Source organism: Sus scrofa, chromosome 2 (genome assembly GCF_000003025.6).
Source record: "Sus scrofa isolate TJ Tabasco breed Duroc chromosome 2, Sscrofa11.1, whole genome shotgun sequence".
Taxonomy (NCBI): domain Eukaryota; kingdom Metazoa; phylum Chordata; class Mammalia; order Artiodactyla; family Suidae; genus Sus; species Sus scrofa.
In genome coordinates this window covers 73,647,855-73,670,012 of record NC_010444.4, presented here as the reverse complement: position 1 = coordinate 73,670,012, position 22,158 = coordinate 73,647,855, and the positions used below count along the sequence as shown (strand labels likewise).

The 22,158-nt window shown below is 55.4% G+C and overlaps 1 protein-coding gene across 1 annotated transcript in view; it reads right to left on the bottom strand.

The window, feature by feature from the left end:
• Positions 1 to 22,158, bottom strand: part of PTPRS (protein tyrosine phosphatase, receptor type S) — a 72,871-nt gene that overhangs the window by 10,673 nt on the left and 40,040 nt on the right. Inside the window, 18 exon segments of the mRNA XM_021084028.1 lie at positions 1,262 to 1,374; positions 1,552 to 1,563; positions 2,066 to 2,223; positions 2,991 to 3,206; positions 3,312 to 3,405; positions 4,286 to 4,539; positions 4,900 to 4,997; positions 5,432 to 5,470; positions 5,473 to 6,039; positions 8,415 to 8,532; positions 10,602 to 10,628; positions 10,773 to 10,966; positions 12,244 to 12,539; positions 14,160 to 14,169; positions 17,762 to 17,906; positions 18,106 to 18,239; positions 19,266 to 19,847; positions 21,588 to 21,857. Coding sequence (XP_020939687.1) covers positions 1,262 to 1,374; positions 1,552 to 1,563; positions 2,066 to 2,223; positions 2,991 to 3,206; positions 3,312 to 3,405; positions 4,286 to 4,539; positions 4,900 to 4,997; positions 5,432 to 5,470; positions 5,473 to 6,039; positions 8,415 to 8,532; positions 10,602 to 10,628; positions 10,773 to 10,966; positions 12,244 to 12,539; positions 14,160 to 14,169; positions 17,762 to 17,906; positions 18,106 to 18,239; positions 19,266 to 19,847; positions 21,588 to 21,857 — 3,327 coding nt within the window.

The following is a 22,158-nucleotide window of genomic DNA, read 5'->3' as shown; positions in this document are numbered from 1 at the left end:
GAAAGATCCCAGAGCTTTAGGTTCCTCTATAAACATGTCCCCTGAAACCAACCTGGCCTTGGGTCCCCTACTGGGGTCTGCAGAGGGGATTTTGGAAGGAGATGCAGGATGATGAAGGTGAAACTTGGGGGCAAGGGAAGGACATGTGGTCCCATGCCAGGAGCTTCAAGAAGGACAGCAGCCATCAGTTAAACCCACAGGTTTAAAATCCTCATTTGCATGGAAACAGAATTGACATAAGCTAGTCAGTCCAGAGACAGAAAAGAGAAGGGACTACTACGTTAAGGGGTGCCATGAGCTCATATGGAGGAATGTGTCAGTTAAATATAAATGGTCAAAACCCTCATTTGGATGTAATGGAACTGACATGAGACAGTCCAGTAGCAGAAAAGAGAAAGAAATGTTAGGAACAGCATGCAAGCCTATGCATGAAACCCTTCAGGAGGACTGCAGCCATCAATTAAATATAAATGTTAAAAATCTCCATTTGGTTGGAAACAGAGTTAATATGAACAAGTTCAGAGACAGGACGTGGAGAGCAGGGTGTAGGTAGGGAACAGATGGCAGCATGCTTAGAGCTCATAAGGAGAACAGCAGCCACCAGTTAAATTAAAAATTCCTTATTTGGTTAGAAGCAGCTGGCATGAGCCCATTAAAGAGGGAGGAGATGGAGGAATGAGAGGATCCCTGTACATGAAGATCAAGGGCAAGACCCTGATTCAGTTCTCCCACCAGGCATGGCAGGGGACTTGGCTGAATCCTATTAATCGACAGGGAACTATCAAGAGGCAAGGAGAACATGAGCATCTGTGGCCATGGAGGGGAGAGAGGCGCAGCATGGCAGAAGCGGGGGAGTTTCCGTGCCTTGGTAAGGGTACATCCCAGGGGAGTACGGAAAAAACCCTAACACCCATCACTGGGTGGCCTTAAGACTAGAAGTGTGAGCAGAAGCCGATCACTTTCTGTCAGAAGAAATGAGGATTTAGAATTTTTTTTTGCTTTTGTCTTTGTTTTTAGGTGTCCTTGAAGCTCCCGGAGAAGACAGCAACCACCAGTGAAATGCCACTTTTCGAAAGCCTCCCTTGGTTGCAGGCAGAATCAACCCACGACAGTCCCCTGAGAGCCACAGAGGAATTTGGGAATCAGGAATTTAACTGCACCCAGCACAGTTCAGTGGGAGCAGATGGGGGTCCACCAAGCTTTCCGTCCCATGCTACCTTCCCCGTCGGTGTCACCCCTGGCACCTGGGATAAGCACTTACCTGGCGTCTGGAAGTTAATGCGTCGCATTTCCACGGGGTCCTTGGGGTGGTGGGGAGCAAGGTCAGCATTGTTCAGGAGGCATTTGGTGCGGGGCTCCGAGTCCTTGCGTTTACTTTGTGGGAGCAAGCAGACGTACAAACACGTGACCCAGCCGCATGCAGCCGGGGTCCCCAGGACCATGCACAGACATGTGTACAATGTTGGCGCAGCCGGGCACCCCCTCACCCCACGGAAGCAGCGCCACCCCAGATCCCCTCCTCAGCCTCCAATGGGCAGGACCAGTCCTTACCTGTCAGGCTTACTGCTCCCGAAAGTAGACCCAGGCGAGGAGGAGGGGAAAAGATGACAGGTGAGGGCGTGCTGGCCATCAGGGGCCCCTTCTGTGACTGTGGGTGGCTTTCTTTCCCCGAGCTTTGGTCTCCTCCAGAAAATGAGGCTAATCCTGCTTGGGTCCTCCACCACAAGGAGGAGTGTGCTAGCCCTCCCTTTCTAAGCTGGGATGTGTCCCCTGTGGCCACTACAACGACTATCCTCATGAAACTGGACAGAGGCAGCCTCCATCCCAAACCCTGCCGAATGGCGTGTGGGGCTTAACAGGAGTCGTTGGCTGGGGCTCCTATTTCCCAGGATGTGTGACTGTGAGCAAGTGGCTTAACTCCTCTGAGCACTAGGTTCCCTGTCTGTAGCATAGAGGGCTTCCGGGACCCTCCTCTGAGACCACCCTTCCTTGGACCTTTCCAGACCCCACCCCCCTTTTCGAGGAAGCCTCCCTCCTGTCAAGTGGGGGATTGCAGGGAGCTCACTTCTTGTAGAGCAAGATGGCAATAACGATGCAGATGATAAAGACGACAGCCAGCACGGGCCCAATCACCCAGATGAGCCCCTCCTCACCGTCCACGATGGGCTGAGGGTCTGGGTTATCCAGCTGGAAGGGGTCTGAGAATGGGCTGGCCGCAAATGTCTGCAGGAATGGGGTGGGGGGAGACCCCCATCAGTGCCCATCCTCCTCACAGGGGCAGATGGGCCAAGCGGGCACAGATGTGTGTCCATCCCCTACTCAAAACCCTTTTATGGCTCCCAAGAACCCTGACCCTGGTGGCCTGCGTAGCCTGGCCCAATCGTCACTCGCCCCATCCCTCACTCTGTTTCAGCCTCTCTGTGATCCTTTTCATTCCTCTTGCACTACAGACCTTTGCACTTGTACATCCTGGGCTGCCCTTTCTTTCTTTTTTAATCTTTTTAGGGCCGCACTTCCGCCATATGGAGGTCCCCAGGCTAGGGGTCAAATCTAAGCTGTAGCTGCTGGCCTATGTCACAGCCACAGCAACACTGGATCCAAGCTGTGTCTGCAACCTACACCAAGGCTCATGGCAATGCCAGATCCTTTAACCCCCCTGAGCGAGGCCAGGAATTGAACCCACATCCTCATGGATACCAGTCGAGTTCTTAACCCACTGAGCCACAACAGGAAGTTCAAGGGATGCCCTTTCTTTATTGAACTCCTACACATCCATCAAAGCCTCAGTTCCAAAGTCCCTTCTGCCAAAAAACCTTCCCCCGGGGATTCCCTCAACCTCGAATCCTTCCCTCTACCCAGCCCTGACCACAGGGAGCTGGGAGGATCTGTATCTGGCTCTGAGGTCAGGGCCCTGGGAGCTGAGGCCACATTGGGGCCTGCCTCACTCAATGGGTGTGGCCGGATGCGGGCAGACACAATTCAGGACTTACAGGCTCGCTCTTCTGCAGCACAGCAAGCACAAAGAGAACATATCTGTGGCCAGGCTCCAGGCCCCTGTTGTCAAAGCCACCATACTGCTTCTGGTCACCAGGATGGAAGGTTGGTGGCAACACTGAGAAGCGAGCAGCAATGTAGGGCCGGGGCACCTCCAGCTGGCGCGAGTGCCGCAGGCTGCGCCTCTGCAGCCGTGCAATGTCCTGGATCAGCTGTGGGAACAGAGGTGTGGGCCGCTCAGAGCCTGGCTGGGAGTAACTGGGCTCATGAAAGCTGGGACATGTCTGAGCCCCACTGGCTGGTCCTCCAGCCCTTACCTCCTCCAGGTCCATGTCCTCTGGACTCCCCAGTGGGGTCAGGAACTGGCCGCCACGAGATTTGCGCAGTGGCACCATCACGATGTAGTAGTTCCTGTTAGGAGACAAAAGTCACGAGGAGGCTGTCTACAGGCATGGCCAAGGGATGTGACCTGGGGTGAGTGGGGGAGCCACCCCTCTCTGAATCTTCCCTTCTGCTCATACAATGGGTATATAGCCCTAGTCACATACAACTACACTTTCTGATTCAAGCCTCCAGGCTTTTGATTATGCTGTATTTTGGCCTGAAAAGCCCACCCCATGCAACTACATACAGTTGTCCCTTCAACAATATGGGGGTTAGGGGCACTAGCCTCTGTGCAGTCAAAAATCCACCTATAAGTACAGTCACCCCTTGTATATGTGGTTCTCCATCTGTGGAGTCAACCAATCCATCTGTGGACTGGGTGGTACTGTAGTATGCATTTGTTGAAAAACATCCACATAGAGCCACACAGGCAGCTCAAACCTGTGCTATTCAAGGGTCAACTGGATAGTTCTTGAACGTCTATACATCCTTCAAAGCCTCAGCTCTCATGCCCACACATTCTTGTAACCCTTGATTTTTCCTCTGCTTCCCAGAGTCCTCCTCTCCTCTCTGAGGACTCTCAGCCCCGGTGCCTCTCACTGCCATACCACGGGCCTGAGAGTGTCTGTGTCGTAGTTCTGTCTCCCCACCAGTCTGGGAACCCAGAACCAGCAGAAGGTTAGGCATATGGGGGTGTCAGGGAATGCTGGAGGAGCAGACACAAGGCCACATTTAGTGACAACATCTGTGAGAAGCACTGGACCTTCAGGGCAACCACGTGGGACAGGGCTGATGTGATCTCTATTTTACAGACAGGGGAGGAAACAGGCCAAAGAGGTCAGGCGGCTGGCCCCAGCTGGCTAACGGAGGGGTGCGAAATCCCTGAGGACGGGTGGGTTGAGCGTACTGGACAGGCACAGGGCTCTGGCCATCGGGCAGATACACCACGATGAAGCCGTCGGAGTCAGGCTTGGGGGTCACGCTGGGCTTGGAGCTGAGCAGGTTGAAGGCAGTCCAGGCAGTGACGGTCTGCTGGAGGCCGCCCAGGCTGCTGCCGCGGTTGGTCAGCACGAAGTTGTAGAAGGTGTTGGGCTTGAGGTGCGTAATGAGTTTCTTGGTGGTTCGGCCATCCACGTCCAGTGTGAGCCCGTTGTACTGGATCTGCGGGCCAGGGCCGGCTCAGTGGGGCTCTGGGCTGAGCCCCTGATCCTGACTGAGCCTCCATCCCAGGCTTAGCCCTGACCCCACCAACCGTGAACCCAGACTAGCCCTCAATCCCAGCTGAGCCCTGACCCCAGGCTGAGTCCCAGCTCTGATGGAGCCCTAGTCCCCTACTGAACCCCAAACCCAGACTCAATCTCAACCCCCTGCTGAGTCCCAACTGAGTCCCAATCCTGCCTGGATCTGAAATTCCAGCCAAAACCGGATCCCTCTCGGCTCTGGATCCAGCTGACCTCTAACCCTGGACCAGGCCCCGACCCCAGACTGAGCCTTGGCCCCTGATGTGGCGGGAGAAGTCACCTTGTAGGGTGTGGGTGAGTTGTAGTTGTCGGGGAACTCCCAGCTGAGCAAGACCGATGTCTTCATGATCATCTTCACCTTGAAGTTCTTGGGCGAGACTGTGCCAGGGAGCAGCGAGTGGGAGAGAGCAGAGGAGAGGCTCTGTGAGTGCTGGGGGTCGGGCAGGATCGGATGGGGTGGGGCGGCCCAGGCGCTCCCTGTCGTCCGCTGTGCCCGTGCCCGTGGCCTTCCTGTCTGGCCCTGGCCCGGCCCTGCCTGGCCCTGTCCCAAGTCCCTGCTGCGGGAGATGACGCAGCTGCAGAGAGAAGGCGGAGCGGGTGGGGAAGAGGGGGGCGGCGGTGGGGTCGGCGGTGCCACCTAGGCACGTCCCACCTTTGCCAACGCCGGAGCCTCGGGGTCCGGACTCGCCTTGAGCGTCCACGAGGAAGCAGAAAAGTGACCACTTACCTGGGCGGGGGAGAGGGAGGGGGCTGGGGTGGGGGTGGGCGCGAGGCCCGGTCCGGCTCTGGTGCGGGGGTCACCGCGCGCCTACCTTGGTCCCGCAGGAATGTCCGGTAGCGGACGGGGGGCTGTAGGGGCCGGGGCCCCGGCGCGTGTGGGCCCGCACTTGGAGGTCATAGGCTGTGTCGGGCTTGAGGCCCCGCAGCGTGAGCACGTTCTCGGCGCCCGGCTCGGCCGCCGCCGGCAGCTCAGTCTCTCGGGCAGGGCCCAGGGTGCCGGCCTCCCGCACGGCCACCGTGTACTTGACAATGGCCCCGTTGCGCTCGGCAGGCACAGGCGGCAGCCAGCGGAGCAGGACGGTGCCGGCTGAGGCGTTGCCGGCCGCCTCGAGGATCTGCGGGTGGCCGCGGGGCGTGTCCTCAGGGATGCTCAGGACCTCAGCCGCCTCCTCGCCCAGGCCGCCTCGGCTCCGGGCCGCCAGCCGGAACACGTACGTGGCCCCCTTGTGCACGCCTGACGCCGTGTAGTGGTCCTCGGTGGGCGGGAACTCCAGTGTGGCCAGGGGTGATGAGTCCTCGCGGCCGAACTGCAGGCGGTAGCCCAGCACCTGGTCCTCAGCGGTGCCGGCCGGGGGCTCCCAGCGTGCCAGCAGGCTGCCCTCGGGGGTCTGCTGCACCGACAGGGTGGGGCGGCCCAGCACTGTGGGGGACATGGGGCAGGAGTCAGGGCCATGTGACCAACCCCTCAGCCAGGGAGCACGGGGAGGGGTTGCAATTTTTAATCTATTTTTAATTTAATTTTAATTTTTTTCTTGGCTGTGGCATGCAGTGGCATGATGTGGGATATCAGTTCCCAGACCAGGCATGGAACTCCAGCTCCAGAAGTGAAAATGACGAGTCCTAACCACTAAATCACCAGAGAATTCCTAGAGTTGAAATTTTTTTTTTTTGATCTTCTTTAGGGCTGCACTGGCGGCATATGGAAGTTCCCAAGTTAGGGATCAAATTGGAACTGCAGTTGTCGGCTCACGCCACAGCCACAGAAACTTGGGGTCCATGCCTTGTCCTACACCATAGCTCATGGCAACGCCACATCCTTAACCCACTAATGGAGACCAGGGATCAAACCTTCATCCTCATGGACACCAGTCAGGTTCATTACTGCTGAGCCACAAGGGGAACTCTTTTTTTTTTTGTCTTATTAGGGCCGCACCTGCAGCATATGGAGGTTCCCAGCCTAGGGGTCAAATCAGAGCTGTAGCCACTGGCCTACACCACAGCCACAGCAATGCTAGATCCGAGCCACATCTGTGACCTACACCACAGCTCACGGGAATGCTGGATCCTTAACCTACTGGGAGAGGCCAGGGGTTGAACCCATGTCTTCATGGATAGCAACTGGGTTCATTACTGCTGAGTCACAAAACGATCTCCTAAGGTTGCAATTTTTTTTTTTTTTTAATTTTCCCACTGTACAGCAAGGGGGTCAGGTTATCCTTACATGTATACATTGCACTTACAGTTTTTCCCCCACCCTTTCTTCTGTTGCAACATGAGTATCTAGACATAGTTCTCAATGCTATTCAGCAGGATCTCCTTGTAAATCTATTCTAGGTTGTGTCTGAGGGAGTGGGAGGGATCGGGAGCTTGGGCTAAGGTTGCAATTTTTAAAAGCAGTCTTGGGAAGGCCTCATTCAGAATAAAGACTTGAAGCAGCTGAGGAACGGAGCCGCAGGGAGGTCTGCAGGGAACAGTTCAGTCAGAAGGAGCAGCCAGTGCAAAGACCCTGAGCTCAGATCTTGCTGAGAGAGTGCAAGGAACAGTAAGGAAGTAGTGGACTCAGAAGACCCGATAAGGGAAAACATCCACGGATGTCAGGGCAGGTCCTTGTCTTTGTACTTCCTCCTTTGGTTAACATGTCACTCATCTCTTGCCTCATTTATCTGCCCAATGACTCCTGCTGGCACATGATTAATACCCATGGAACGCAGGGGTGTCCAAGACCCTGCCCTTGCCCCACAGTTCTCAATCTGGGTAGTAATCAATGTGTCAAGGTCCTGAGAACTCCTGCAGTGCAGAAGCTCTACACTTGAAACCAGGCTTTTCTACTGCAGGACTTATCAGGACCTTTACTGGACTGTGGCATAAACAGTCAGTGTATGCAGTGGGTTCTGCTTAGCAAGCATAGCTCTAATGCAACATCCCTGAGAGAGGAGGGAGAGATCATGGGAAGCTTCCTGGAGGAGGTTACATGGGTGCTGGAGGACACAGAGACTAGGCAGGTGAAGGGAACAGAAGGAGCACCCTGGCGGTAGAGTGGAGGGGTGCTGTGTCCAGCTGCGAGGACTTGAACATCAGAGGCATGCTCAGAGGTGCCGAAAGGAGGGTGTGGGAGGTGGGATGGAGGCCACAGGGGCCCTTCATCACTTGAACGCACCAAAATTATTCTCCTCTCTGAGGCTTTGCTCAGGCTGTGCCTTTTGGCTGGAACACTCTCCCCCTTAGATTTTCACCGTTGCCTTTCTCTCACTCGGCTAATTTTGCCTGGTGGAAAAAACAGTCTCTGGGGACTGAGGCGAGGTCCCTGAAGGGGCCAGAAGGGGAAACTGAGGCAGGGCTGCCAAGAGAGGAGGCTTCATGGTGCAGCAGGGGAGACGGACACACCACTCTGAAAGGACAGCCCCCCTGGGGTGATCAGAGCTGGGATGGGGGTGGCACAGGGTGCCGGCAGGTGGGAGGGGTGCAGAGGGGATTTCTGACCAAGACGGGGTGCGGGATGGGGAGGGCTCCCCGAGGAGGTGCAGATTAAACAAAGACCCAAAGGAGCAGGAGACAGTCAGGCTGGAGAAGGGTGTCCGAGCAGAGGATGAAGAGTTACAGCTGACGGTTAAAGGTCTCCATCTGGCTGGAGCTGAGCAGGGCTGGACCACGCTGGCTCTGAGTGCCCTCTCCCCGGCCCCCACACACCTCTGCTCTCTTTGCTCTTCCTCCCTGGTATACCCTCCCCCCTGCATGGGCTCAAAAACTCCCTAGGGACGCTCTGGAGGCACAGGGGCCCTAGAGGGGGTCTCCTACCTGCTCCCTTGGTCACCACCACCTTGGGTTTGCTGCGAGCGCCATCGCCTTTCATGGTGTAGGCGGCTACCGTGATAGAGTAGGCGGTCTCAGGCTGCAGGTTTGTGATGATCATCTCCTGTGGGCAGGGGTAGGGATCAGTGATGCCACCAGGGCTGCCCGCCCTCCTCCCCATGCTGGGACAAGCCAGGCGGACACGGGGCCCAGTCTGCGGGCAGAGACGTGCACCCGACCTCATGCACAGACCCCAACACATAGCACATTCATGCTGAGATGGGCACACGTGGCCTGACACCTGTCATGGCCCACCTGGAACAGGGCAGTCCCCACCCCTCTGGTCCCCGGCTACCACTTTTGCCCCCATCTGTCCTCCCTGCAGCAGCACCCAGAGGGCACCAGTGAGCACCTGAGTCAGGTCCCAACCCTTTTCTGCCCACAGCCCTCCAGGGCTCCCACCCACCTCCCTGGGGACTAAAGCCTAAGTCCTCCCCACCCTCTGCCCACAAGGCCCTGCACTACCTGCCCCCATCCCCTTCCTCGCTCACTCTGCTCCAGCCACAAAGGCCTCCTCGCTATTCCTCCTACACACCAGACACGGTCCTACCCCGGGGCCTTTGCACTGGCTGTCTCTCTGCCTCAACTACACCCAATGGTGTGCTCGAGGTTCCTCGTACCAGCTCTCAAAAGCCGATAGTCAAAATTGCAGAAAATGTGCGAGCCAGTTATTAAACACAGTCATTATTAAAAACTAAATTATATAAACATACGATCAAGTAATGGTAAAACAAAGGTAATAAGTACTGAAACCCACCCCTCCCTAAATCTTTTGCTGTGTTTACTGTTATCTATGTTTTCGAGGTTATTCTAGTCTGTCTCTTGTACCTGTGTGACAGAAATACCACACTGTGACAAGCTACTACACATCTGGTAGGTAGCTTGAAATTGACATGGTGGGAGTATTTACAACCATGGAAAAGGGCAAATGCTACCAGTCAGGACTGCACCCACCCAGCTGACTATTCAAGCATTTACACCACTGTCTACTCTCCATCCCCGCCAGAGTTGTAACTAGATACATATTTGTGCTTCGTTCTGATTAACATCTGTTTTCCCAGGACCGTGACCCCAGAGGAGGCAGGCTCAGGTCTTGGTTTCTATCAGGCCCACAAGCACCTAGCACAAGATCTACATACCATAGGTGCTCAGTAAATCACTGCTTGTTGAGTGAATGACAGAGCAGCTTGACCCTCACACGGTCACACGTGTGCCCATGTCCCCATGCATGCACACCCACGAACACCTCTGGCATGCCTGGGAACTGTGGGGTAGGTCAGGGGCATGAGGAGGGGGCACAGGATGCACGAACAGAGGGTCTCCTGCCCCTGAGCCTCACATTCAGTCCCTCTGGGCTCTTGATGGGTAGGAAGGGCTAAGCCGGAGCCGCTAGGGAATCTGCCCCCCTGCCCCAGGGTTGGGAGTGGGAGGAAGCAGAGTGACTGAGTGGGCGGGGTCATGTCTCTCTCAGGAGAGCCTGTGGACCCATCTTAGGGCCAGAAAGACAGTCCAGTGAGAGGCAGTCCCAACCCTGGTTAAGGGCCTCCTGAGAAAGCTTGGAGGGGTCGAAACAGGGATCCTGCTGGCCTCCTTTCCCAGCCGGGGCCCACTGACCCCTCTCATGCCATGGTTAGAATGAAGAGGGCATGTGGCCAGACAGAGAAGTTTCAAGGTCAGGGAGGGAAAAGCCAGGTGACAAAAGGGTCAGGTTCGCCTGGAAAGTGACCCAGTTCTGATCTGCCAGGCCTGGGTCCAACAGGGGAGGCTACAGGGGTGGGGGCAGTAGTTAATGCTGTGGGAAAGGCTTTCCAGGCTGTGGGACAGCTCCAGCAAAGCTGTGAGGGTGAAGACGGCAGCGGGCAGCAGAGCTGAGGCAGGGAAATATGGAGGCATGAAGCCGGCAGAGTCCAGGGCCATTCAGGTAAGAAGGGCTAATGGATCCCCCTGGGGACCCTAGCAGGTGCCATTTGTCTGATGCAAAATTAAGGCTGCAAGCTCCAAGAGGTAATTAGGTATGCAGCGGGGGCCCAGGGTAGGAGACCCTTTTACAGGGGCGTGCAGGGCTGGGGTGGGATCACAGCACCTCACGGCCCGCGGGAAGAGCCCTGGCCATGGCTGGAAGGCACTACTTACATATTCAGCGGTGTCGTCCATCTCCCACTGAGCGCGGGAGGAGGCGGCAGGGGAAAGAGGAGTAGGTGAGCAGAGTAGCCGGAGAGAGGGACAGAGGAGCAGCGAGATGGCAGGAGCGCAGGGGCCCGGGCCCCACCCCGCCCCCAGGCCCCGCCCGGGAGCCCTGCCCACCTGGGCATCAGCCAGCATGACGTCCTTGATGCGCGGTGGCCCTCGGGCCTCAGCGCCCTCCATGCGCACGTAGTGGACCTGGTAGCCTCGGATCTGGCCGTGCTGCCGGCCGGGCGCGGGCGAGCGCCACAGCACGCGGATGGCCGTGGCGTTGAGCGCCTCCGCCTCCACCTTCCGCGGAGGCGCGCTGGGCACTGGCGGGGGAAGGGGAGGGGAGGGCGGGTGGGGCCGTTACTGGGGCGTCCAGCCCTGCCCGGGCAACGCCACTGCCCGATGCCAGGGTGACTGTCGATTAACTGGGAGCTCTGAGTGCTCACCACTGGTGAGGAGGGGAATACCTCCTGCAGGCCTCTCTTAGCCCAGGGAGGGGTCCCTGACGGTGCACCCCATTTACAGACGGGCAACGGAGGTCCCCCAGAGCCTAGGCCACCTGCCCAGGGCCACAGACATAAGCAGGCCGTGCATGCCCCATTCTAAGCACTTTACCCACACTGCCTCCGTCTTCACTGCAACCCTTCCACACAGGGGCTCTTATATAAACACACTTTACAGACAGGGAAGCTGAGGCACAGAGAATGGATTCCAAGACCTTGGGGTTATTAAGAGGCAAAGCCGGGATCTGAACCCAGGCAGTCCAGCTGCATGGTCCTATACACTCCAGGATGCAGCCAGCCCACTCTGTGCTGGGACTCTTTCTAGCCAGCCCCCAGTGAAGAGCCCTCTCCACCCCCACCCCAAGGTCTAACGTGAAGAATGGCTTCATTTCTGCACCATGCTTAGGGCAAAATGTGGGGTCGCCAACCGAACCTTCTAGGCCAATGGCTCAGGAAAAAAAACTGACCTAGGCTGCTGGGACCAAGGGGCTGAAGTTTTGTTTGGGAGGCTGCTTGCTCCATTTCTCCCCAGGGCCTCAGCTTCTACTGCATGGCTAGTGCCTTAAAACAGCTACAGTGGGAATATTTACACCAGAGAAACCGGCCAGCACTACAAATCAGTCTCTGTCTCTGTCTCCCAGAGAGCTGGCTGTTAACCAAAATCAGCACGTAATCTGACTTTCTAGCTAGGGTGGCTCAGACCCAAGGGGCTCCAAATCTCGGGTCATCCCAAGAGTCTAAAACCTGGGTTTTCTGGGCTCAGGGGCCCTAATTTTGTTGCACATGCTGCTTGCTGTTTCTTACACTCCGTTTCCAAGGTTTCCACCACTGGACCAAAATACAAGGCTGCCAGCTTAACTTTCCAGGCCCAAGGATCAGAGAGAAAATGCAGCCCTGAAGGTCCAAATAGACAACTCCAAGATCAAGGACCCGGAATGGCTTGGGGAGGCTGACAGCTGCATGTCTCCCTCTCCTGATTGTGGCTTCTACCTTCTGACCACCAGCCAGCCCAGTTTTCCAGGGATGGAAGGCTCCAAAGCTGGGGGGGGGGGGCAGGCTGGGGCCTGTGGGGTCCTGGGCCCGGGGCCGGTGCTTACCGTCCTCGTCGGTGCGGACGACCACGGGCGAGCTCTCGGGCCCTGGTCCCACCTCTGTGTGAGCGACAGCCGTGATGCGGTACTCAGTCCACTTGTCCAAGGCCTCCAGCAGGATCTGAGTGGTGGTCGGGGGGATGCCGTTCACCTCCTTGGGTTGCGGGTCCTCCGAGCCCAGCGGTCGGTAGCGGACGCTATAGCTCACCAGGGCCCCGTTGTGCGTTTCCGGCGGCGGCGGGCGCCAACTTACCAAAATGGCCGTGGAGCGCGTGCTGACACATTTAACGTCTTGAGGGGGGCTGACGGTTCTATTGGAGGGGGGGAGAACGTGGGGGTGGGGAAGGGAGGCGGGATGGGCAGGGAAGGGGGTGGGGAAACAAAAGATGGGAAAGAGAAAATAAAAAAGAAGATGATAACAAACAAAACAGAACCAAACCAAAGAGAAGTCGAACCCAAAAGAAGCGGGTGTCAACCAAAGGTGAGATGGGTGGGTGGGCAGGCGGGCGGGGCTGGGGGCTGGGAGGGCTGGCCAAGAACGCTGCACTCACCAGGAGGGGCACTTGGCAGACAGTAGGTCTTGGGTAGAGGACAGTCACAGTCCTCATGGAGCGCATGTGGGTGCCAGGCACTGTGCCAAATGGCATAGCAGTAAAAGCCCTATTTTCCAGCACCATGTGCCAGGCATGGTGACAAATGGAATAGCAGTTAAAATCCCCATTTATTGAACACCTATTACGTGCCAGGCACTGTGCCAAGTGGCGCAGCCGTAAAAGCCCCATTTACTGGCACCTACTATGTGCCAGGCACTGTGCCAAGTGGAATAGCAGGAAAAGCCCCATTTACTGGTCACTTACTATGTGCCAAGCATGGCAATCAATGAAATAGCAGTAAAAGCCCTGTATATGGGGCACCTACTGTGTGGCAGGCATGGTGCCAAGGGCTTCGCAAAAATAACAGTAAATGTACTCATTTACTGAACACCTACTGTGTGCCCTGTATAGCACCAGGAATGGAATGACAGTAAATATACTTATCTATTGAACACCTACTGGTGCTAGGCACTGTGCCAGAGAATAGCAATAAAACCCCAAAATTGGGGGCACTCACTACGTGCCAAGGGCTTCGCAGAATAACAGTAAGTGTACTTATTTGCTGAACACCTACTGTGCGCCAGGCACTGTGCCAGAGGACTAGCAATAAAACCCTCACTTGTTGAAGCACTTACTTTGTGCCAGCGACTGTGCCTAGTGTAAAAGCCATAAAAGCCCCCAAAATTTATTGCATACCTACTGTGTGCCAGGCACTGTGCAAAAGGAACAGCAATAAGACTTTCACCTATTGGGCACTTACTATGTGCCAGCCACTAGCCAAGTGCAAAAGCAATAAAAACTCTATTTACTGCCAGGGACCCCAGAGGGCATTCCAATGGTTACTTCAACCAGGACCATCCTCTTGGCTTCTCCAAAGAAAATAATGCCCATATACTGAGCACCTACTATGTGCCATTTAGCATGTCAAGGGCTGTACAGAGTAATGATAAAAGTCCCTGTGTACTGGACACCTACTGTGATGGCACTAGGTTTTACATGTAACCCAGCCCATATTTAGCACCTATCGTGTGCCAAAGTTTTTAAAGATCATACTTCTTTTTTGAGACCCTACTGTGCACCTGACGCCACACTTAGCCCATTACAGATCAATATCAAGTCTCACTTGTTGAGCACTACTATGGGCTGGTCATTTTATCTCTGAAGATAAACGTAGCAGTTGCCATTTATGCAGTGCCTACTGCAGGCCAGACACTGTGCTAAGGCCTTTATCAGATTAATAGTAACAGTCCCCACATAATAGCACCTGTGTGCCAGCCACTGTCCAGGGGCTTTATTGAAAAAGAGTAACAGTTCCCACATACTAAGTACGTGCTAGGTACTGTACTAACGGTCCTGTAGAACACTAAGTTATTTCTTAAGACTTACTAGGTATCAAACACTGTACTAAGAGCTTTATTGGATAACAGTAGTCATCCTCATGTATTAAGCACCTACTATGTGCCAGGCTTTGTTATTACTGGATAATAGTAGTACTTCCTACATATTAAGTATCTACTATGTGTCAAGCACTGTGCTAAGGTCTTCACTGAATAACAGTAGCCCCCACATATTAGCACCTACTATGTGTCAAACACTGTGCTAATAGCCTTACATTTTTAAAAAATGGTAAGAGCTCGTACTTATTGAGCACTTACTATTTACACACAGTGCCAAGAACCTGGCAAATAACTCCAAACAAAAACTATGCCAGAAAGCATGCTAGGCCCTTTTAGATGGATGGTGGCTCCCATCCTACTATGAGCACCTACTATGTGCTTAGCATCAGGCCAACCTCTTTAAAGCACCACTTATTGAGTATTTACTGTATGCCAGACACCGTGCCAAGGGTTTTGCAGAGCAATAATCATAGCGTCTATGTTTCAGGGACCTACTGTGTGCCTGGCACTAGGTCAGGCTTGTTACAAACTACTAATAGCTTCCATTCATAGAGCGCCAACTATGTGCCCAGGCCCCTGACCATCCAAGTTTAGACTGAAAATAGCAGCTCCATTTACGGAGTACCTACTGTGTGCCAGGCAGCATGCTGAAGGCTTTGTTAAGTAACAGTGATACTTTGCACACGCCAAGCACCTACTGAGCATGTGAAGGGCTTTATCGAATACCAGTAATAGTCTCCTACTATGGGCCAGGCCCTGTGTTAAGGGCATTGCTGATAATAAACCTTATGTCCTATGCAACTTCTGCATGCCCAGCACCCAAGGCCCTTATAGACTCAAAATGCAGCCCGCTGACTGAGCCTCAGTAATTCTCCTGACCCCTTAGGTAGCCAGAACTAGCACCCTCCACCCCCACCCAGTGTTCCAGCTGGGGAAATGAGTTTCAAAGCCCACCTGGTTTGCCTGGCATTCTTTCATCATTGGTTGTAGACCTACTGGGTGCAAGGCCCCACCCATCCTGGGTGCTCACCTCCCATTTTAGAGGTGAGGAAACTGAGACCCAGAAAAGGCAAATGGTGTAAATAAGGGCACATGGCAAGAGCCAGGACTTGAAGCCAGGCTCAGGCTGGTGCCACTCAGCCACCCTTACCCCCACTGGCCATGACTTGCCTCTAGAGGGAGGTTCAGAGAGGTTACCAGCCTTGCTTGAAGTCAAGGCACATAGAACCGTCACCATCACGCCAGTCCTATTTGTTCAAGTGTGTCTATAAAGTAGTTACTATGAGCACACCCCATTCCAGGGTCTGGGACCCAAAGATGAATCAGAGGCCCCATCCTCAAAGATATCAGGCTACCAGAGACCCTGGAGGCCACGCCAATGGCTTACTGCAGCCAGAATGGCTCTCTGGCCTTGCTTAGAGTGAAACACGGGAGTTCCTTCCTCTGAAACTAGACACTTGGGGGTCCCTTCCCTCATTTCTTGACCAGCCACCCCAACCAAAGTGCCCCAGAGGATTTGGGCAGGAGGGAAAAACCAACCGAGGAATGTGCCAAAAAGGAATGGATTTGCTGAGAAAAGGGGAGGAAAAATAAAACCAAAATCATAATAAAAGAAGAAACAACGATGATGGTGATGATGATGAGAAAAACCATAATAAAAGAAAGACGCCTTCCAGAAAACTCCCAGTCTGGTTACCTACCTTCCACTCTTCAACTGCTAACTTAAAAGACTTTCTTACGAGGGAGGGAATGGCGGAGTGCTGAGCTACAAGGCCAGACCGAGCTCTGGGTGGGTCTCCGGATGCGAGTGGGCTCACAGCCCTGCTCTGGCCCTAGTGCGGGCACGCTGCAGTTCCCAGCTGGCGCGGATGAGGCGGGAACGTGGGACGGTGTCTGGGGAGACCCACGGCTGAGTGGTCTGGCCTCCACCTACCCTTGAGTTCAGCCTAAGAAGCCCGCACTCCCTGGGGTGGGGTGGGGAGTATACGCCTGGCCCTGAGTCTTGGCTGCCAGTTCTCTCAGGCCCCACCCATCTCGGGGTGCGAAGTGGGGAGTCCCTTCTTCCCCACTCCCTGTCCTGGGCCGCCCCGGAGGTTCACATGGCTAGGCCAAAGTCACTTTCTTGCCGACGTTGGAGGCCACCTCCTTCACAATCCAGCCCAACCTGCGTGACATCTCAGGAGGGGGCGGGGTACATGGATGTGCACACAGATGTGCGCATGTGTGAATGGGTGTGGTTCCGGATTCCCAGTTTCTGGGCAGCTGTGCCTCTTGGCAGTGGGGTGGAGAGTTTGAGGGGACTGAATTTGGGCTCTGGACCATCTGCACAGCCCAGGGCTGCTGGTGCACATGGGGTACAGGCTAGGGGGCACGCAGGGTGGGCCGTTTTTGTGAACCCGCTGATGACCAGCGTGTACTCACCTTCGCGGCACCTGTGCCGGGCTCTCACGTGGCCACCCAAGCCACAGGACACCCTCACTGATCGCCTCACGCACAAACACGCCTGTGAGCTGTGGAGCGCTTGGCTTGGCTCGGCCCCAGTAGGGTAGGGAGGAGGGTAAGGGGCTGGGGATGATGGGGGTGCTGCGTCTCCAAGACCCCTCAACCCAGCAGCCCAGACTCTCCAGCCCAAGTTGCTGTCACTCTCAACTGACCCGTGACCCCCTGTGTGCACACACCCAGGGAGGGGCTTGAAGGTTTGAACACCGGCGGCTTCCAGAGCAAGGTCTGGGGTGACTACCCGATTGACTGACTGAACAGGGGGAGGGGAGGACAGGGGGTCCATGGCGGAGGTCACACAGGCCAGGCTGAGCAGAGAGGAGGGAGCAGAGAGAGGAGGAGGAGGCGGGGGAGGCAGCGGGAGGAGGGGCCTGCCCAGGCCCTGAGCTCAGAGCACGGAGTGGCCCAGAGCTGGCTGCAGTGTTCTGGCCAAAAGGTGACCTTTTTGTGACAGGGAGGCCGGGCGGGCACAGCGAAGAACTCCAGCAATTCGAGAGCCCTGACTTTTGGAGGCCCTGCTCTCCCCCCAGAATCTGGCATCAGCTCCAACTCCCCCCCACCCTGGCCCTCGGCAATGAGGACCCTGTCTTGGGGGCAAAAAGGCCGTCTAGGGAGGTGCGATTATCTCTGCGCCCTCCGCTCTCTGGGAGGGATGGGTTGTGAGCTGTGATGGCCTCACGGACCCCTCCACAAGCCTATGAAATGGGCCATTCCACTGGCCCCAAATCCGGGAGAGGGAGAGGAGAGCAAAAGTACCCTCAACCTCCACTCCCCAACCAGGGGTGAAAACTTGGCCACGGCTGTCTCCCAGAGAGATGGGGAACCTGTGGGTCCCCGCGGGCAGCCCCTCACTGCACTGGCAGGAGAACTGAGGTGCAGCACGGGTGCTCGCGTCAGGGGCGGAAGAGCGAGGCGGGACCAGCAGCGGCGCCCCCACCCCCACCCCCACGCAGGCCCCGCCCTGGTCAGTGCGCAGGACGCCTGCGCTGGCCGGGTCCCCCCCGCAGGTCAGGGCGGGGTCGGCGAGACACCTACTGGACTGCAGCGTGCGCTGCCGCACCACCGAGGTGAAGGCGCCCAGACCCTGCGGGGAGCGCGCCGCCAGGCGGAAGGCGTACTCCGTGTTGGGCTTGAGGTCATCCACCACGAAGGCTGTGGCCGGGTCGAAGGTCCTCCCGACCTGGGGGCGGGGAGGGGAGAGAGACAGAGATGGAGAGACGCAGACACATGGAAATGGACAGAGCGGAAGGCGTGAGAGGCGGACAAATCAGCAATGAACAGGGGCAAAGAGAAGGGGAGAGAGGCATTTTGGCACAGAGCCGGCCACCCTGAGCGGGTACCAGGGGTGAGAGCCAGCGCCGCCCACCCCACCAACGCACCTCCCTGCCGTGGTCGCCTTCCCGGTACAGGAGCTCGTACTTGATGATGCTCTCTTGCCGCGGGGGGCTCCAGGAGAGCCCAATGCTCGTCTCTGACTTGGCCTCGGCCCGGAAGTTCATGGGCTGGCCTGGCACTGTGGGGAAGTGGGGGGGAGAGGAATGGCCATGGTAGGGGAAGGTGGGATGGGGGTCCACCTGCATAGGGACCCACCAGGTCCCCATTCTCCCAAAAAGAGCCCCGTGAAGCTCAGCACTACCCTGAAAGGAAGAGTTGTTCGGCTCTGGATGCTTCCGGAATGTTCTCCACTGTTCTTATTTCTCTTATTTACAGGGACCCCCCCTAATGCCCCTTGTTGCCAGTTGTTCACTTCAATTCCTCCATCCTCTCTGCTGCCAGTGGCAAAACATTTAAAAATCCCCCTTTTAACACACCCCAGCACCCTGCCCCCCCACCAAATTAAACAGAAAATTGGAGACCATCATATGAAATATGGATCTCCAGCCGATGTCTGCTTTACTATAGCAGAGTTCCAAACCTCTTGTCCCTTTACTTGGGCAGCTGCCTGAGTCTTCCTTGATTTGAGGTTCTGGAAGCCTGAGCTGGTGAGAAAAAGCCCAGAAGCCCATAGAGAGCTGGAACCCCATATACCTAAGTGCCACGCACCCCCCCCCACCTCTAGTCCTTCAGTCCCCCCACCCCCAGCAGGCAGGAGACCAGCCTGCTGCCCTTGGGTGGATGGCTATTATTTCAAAACAAGTGGCATGGATCCCTCCCTTAAGAGGGGTTCTCAAACTCAGATGTTGACGGGGGCTGGGCAATTAACAGAGAAGGAGGTGAGGGGGAACCATGCCCCTCTCCTCAGACAGCCACCCGCATCTATCTGCATACGCCCGGATGACTGACGGTGGCCCTGTGGGCTTGCCACATCAGACTTTCCAAGGGTAGCCAGAAATCTGGGTTTTCTAGGACAACTTCCTGCTTTGCAACGCTGGCAGGAAAATATCTGAAAGCGCCACACAGGCCAAATAAATCCAGGTAAGATCAGCCCGCTGCACACGCAGGGGACACATCTTTCCACTGCTTCCTCCTTCCCTCTTGTGAGATGAGCCGAATCCTACTGTCCCCGCCCTGGAAACAGTACCTCCCACAGGCATCTCACCTCCTTGCTGCGTCTTGACCTGGATGGGGTCCGAAAGGGGCCCGTCACCCACAGAGGTGAAGGCCAGCACGCGCACAGTGTATGTCTCATCCTCCAGAAGGCTACCCACAGTGGTCAGCAGGCTGTCGTCCACGTTGTGCTTCTGCCAGTTGCCCACGGGGTGCTCGGGCTCCATGGTGTAATAGATCCGGTAGCCCCGGATCAGGCCGTTGGGTTCCACGGGCTCCTCCCACTGGATGATCATGGTGGTGGCGCTGAGCATGCGGGCCTGCACATTCCGCGGTGCACTGGCGGGGGCCTGCTCGCCCGTGCGGGTGACCACGGACTCGCTGGGTGGACCCTGGCCGATGGAGTTGACGGCTGACACCCAGATCTCGTACTCCGAGTTGGGGCTCAGGCCTCCGATGCTGTACCGCGTTGTGGTGATGTCCTCTTTGATCTGATATGGCCCATCCTGGCTCTTGGATTTATATTCGATGACGTAGTAGGACACAGGGTCTGGGTTCCCCGAGTCCCACGTGATGGTGATGCTGGTTGCTGTGTTTTCTGTCACCACAGGAGTCCCGGGGGCTTTAGGGAGAGCTGTGGGCAGGAGGCAAGGTCACACACAGGCACCCTGGCTGCAGATCCTGAAGGCTGTGTGACTTTCTATCACACAACTGCCCTCTCTGAGCCTTCATTTCCTTGGTGGCGACCGCTGGTTTAATGTCCCCATCCCATCATCTACAGCAGGTGTTCGCAAACTCCAGCCTGAGGGCTGGCACCTGTTTTTATAAATAAGGTTTTATCAGCACTTGGCCCTGCTTACACATTGCTGATGGCTGCTTTTACACTGTGATGACAAGAGTTGAACAGCTGCAGCAGAGACTAAGTGGCCAATAAGAAAAATACTGGAGTTCCCCTTGTGGCTCAGGAGAAACGAATCTGACTAGCATCCATGAGGACACATGTTTGATCCCTGGCCTCGCGCAGTGGGTTAAGGATCCAGCATTGCTGTGAACTGTGCTGTAGCTCACAGATGCAGCTCAGATCTGGCGTTGCTGTGGCTGTGGTGGAGGCTGGTGGTTACAGCTCCGATTCAACCCCTAGCCTGGGAACCTCCATATGCCTCAGGTGTGGCCCTAAAAAGACAGAAAGAGAAAAAAAAAAAAAAAAAGAAGAAGAAGAAGAAGAAAAGAAAAGACAAATGTTTATTTCTGAAGGAAACACTAACAGCCCCTGGGCTATAGGTCTCTCTGGGGTTTACTCCGCTTCACTCTGCTCAGCCACTGAGCCCTTCTGTCTGTTCCCACTTCACACCTACTGTTCCCTGTACCTGGAATGCTAAGACAGCCAGATGGCTGGCTCCTTCTAAAACAACTCCTAAGGCCTTCCTGGCTAGAGGTGCCCTTGCCTAGTTCTTATCACTGCCTGACATCATTTCATTTTCAGGTATGTGTGCTTTCCCTACCAGCAGGGATTGAGTTTGGTTTATGCCATGTCCTCACACCTAGATGATCATGACTTTCTCTCCCACTTGCCCCAAGACCTTACACTACACGGGCCCCAGGAAGCAGTTCAATCCCTCAGCAAAATGACAAACATGCCAGCTAATGCTGGCACTTTCTAGAGCCCTAGGGCAGGCTTGGCAAACTTTTCCTGCAAAGGGCCACGCAATAAATATTTTCAGCTTTGCAGGCCAGGTGGCCTTTGCTGAGAATTATTCAGCTCTGCCACTGTGGTCCAAAAGCTGCTGCAAGCCAGGCATGAACAAATGGGCATGTGTCAATAAAACTTTACTTATAAGAACAAGTGGAGGGCTGGATTCAGCCCATGGCTTGTGGTTGGCTGGCCCCTGTTCTAAAGCTAGGAAAAATATTTGGGGGCACCCTTCTCTGAATCTCACCACAAACTTGAGACATCCCTCTCCACCCCACCCCCATGCTTTATCTCCCCAAGTCTTCACGCAGGCTGTTTCCTTTTCTTAGACTTGTTCTTCCCCTTTCTGTGGCTCATTCTTGTTCATCTTTTATCTTTCCCTGATTGAGCCTTCTTGGGAGCTGGAACCTTTATTGCTTAGGTCTGAGTGGGGTACATGGCCCCCATCACTGCTGTAATCAGCCTGCATCACAGCTGCCAGGCTCTGTGGCATCTCCCACTTTGGACTCTGAACTCAACAGAGCAAGACTGGGTCTCATTCCACGGGTACAGGCTCAGAATAATTAATCACCAACAAATAGCTGTTGACAGAAGAGTTACTCAGAGGTTTTCCACCTGTACACCCCACCTACAGTGAGGTCAGGGGGCAAATTGCCTCTGCCACGGCCCACAGCCCCTGCTTACATTTCACAGTGATCTGGGCCACCGCCTCAATGACGCCCAGGCTGGACATGGCCACACATGTGTAGTTAGCAGAGTCCTTGACATCAGTGAGTTCCAGCACATTCCGGCCCACGGGCATGTCATCCTCAGGTGTCAGGTCCTCGGCCCCCTGCATCCACTTGACGTATGGCATGGGCGAGCCCACGGCCACGCAGGTGATGTTCACGTTGCCACCTGGCATGATCTCGTGGCTCATGGGCAAGATGGAGAATCGTGGAGCCACCCGGCGGACTGGGGGTGGGGTGGGGGGAGATGTGGGGAGGCGGTGAGGGAGGGTAAAGGGCGAGGGGAGGGAAATGCACAGGGTTTGGGGGTTGGGGAGACGGAATGCAGAGGAGAAAAGAAAGAAAAGCAGGAAGAAAGAAAGAAGGAAAGAAAGAAAAAAAGGAAAAAAAAAGTGGAAAACAATTTAAATATAAACAGGGCTGTTTCCTTCCCCCCAGTTGATTTTTTTTTCTTCCAAATGAAAGAAAACAACAACAAAAGAAAACCAAATTAAAAAACCAAATTCCAACACAAAGAAACCAAAACT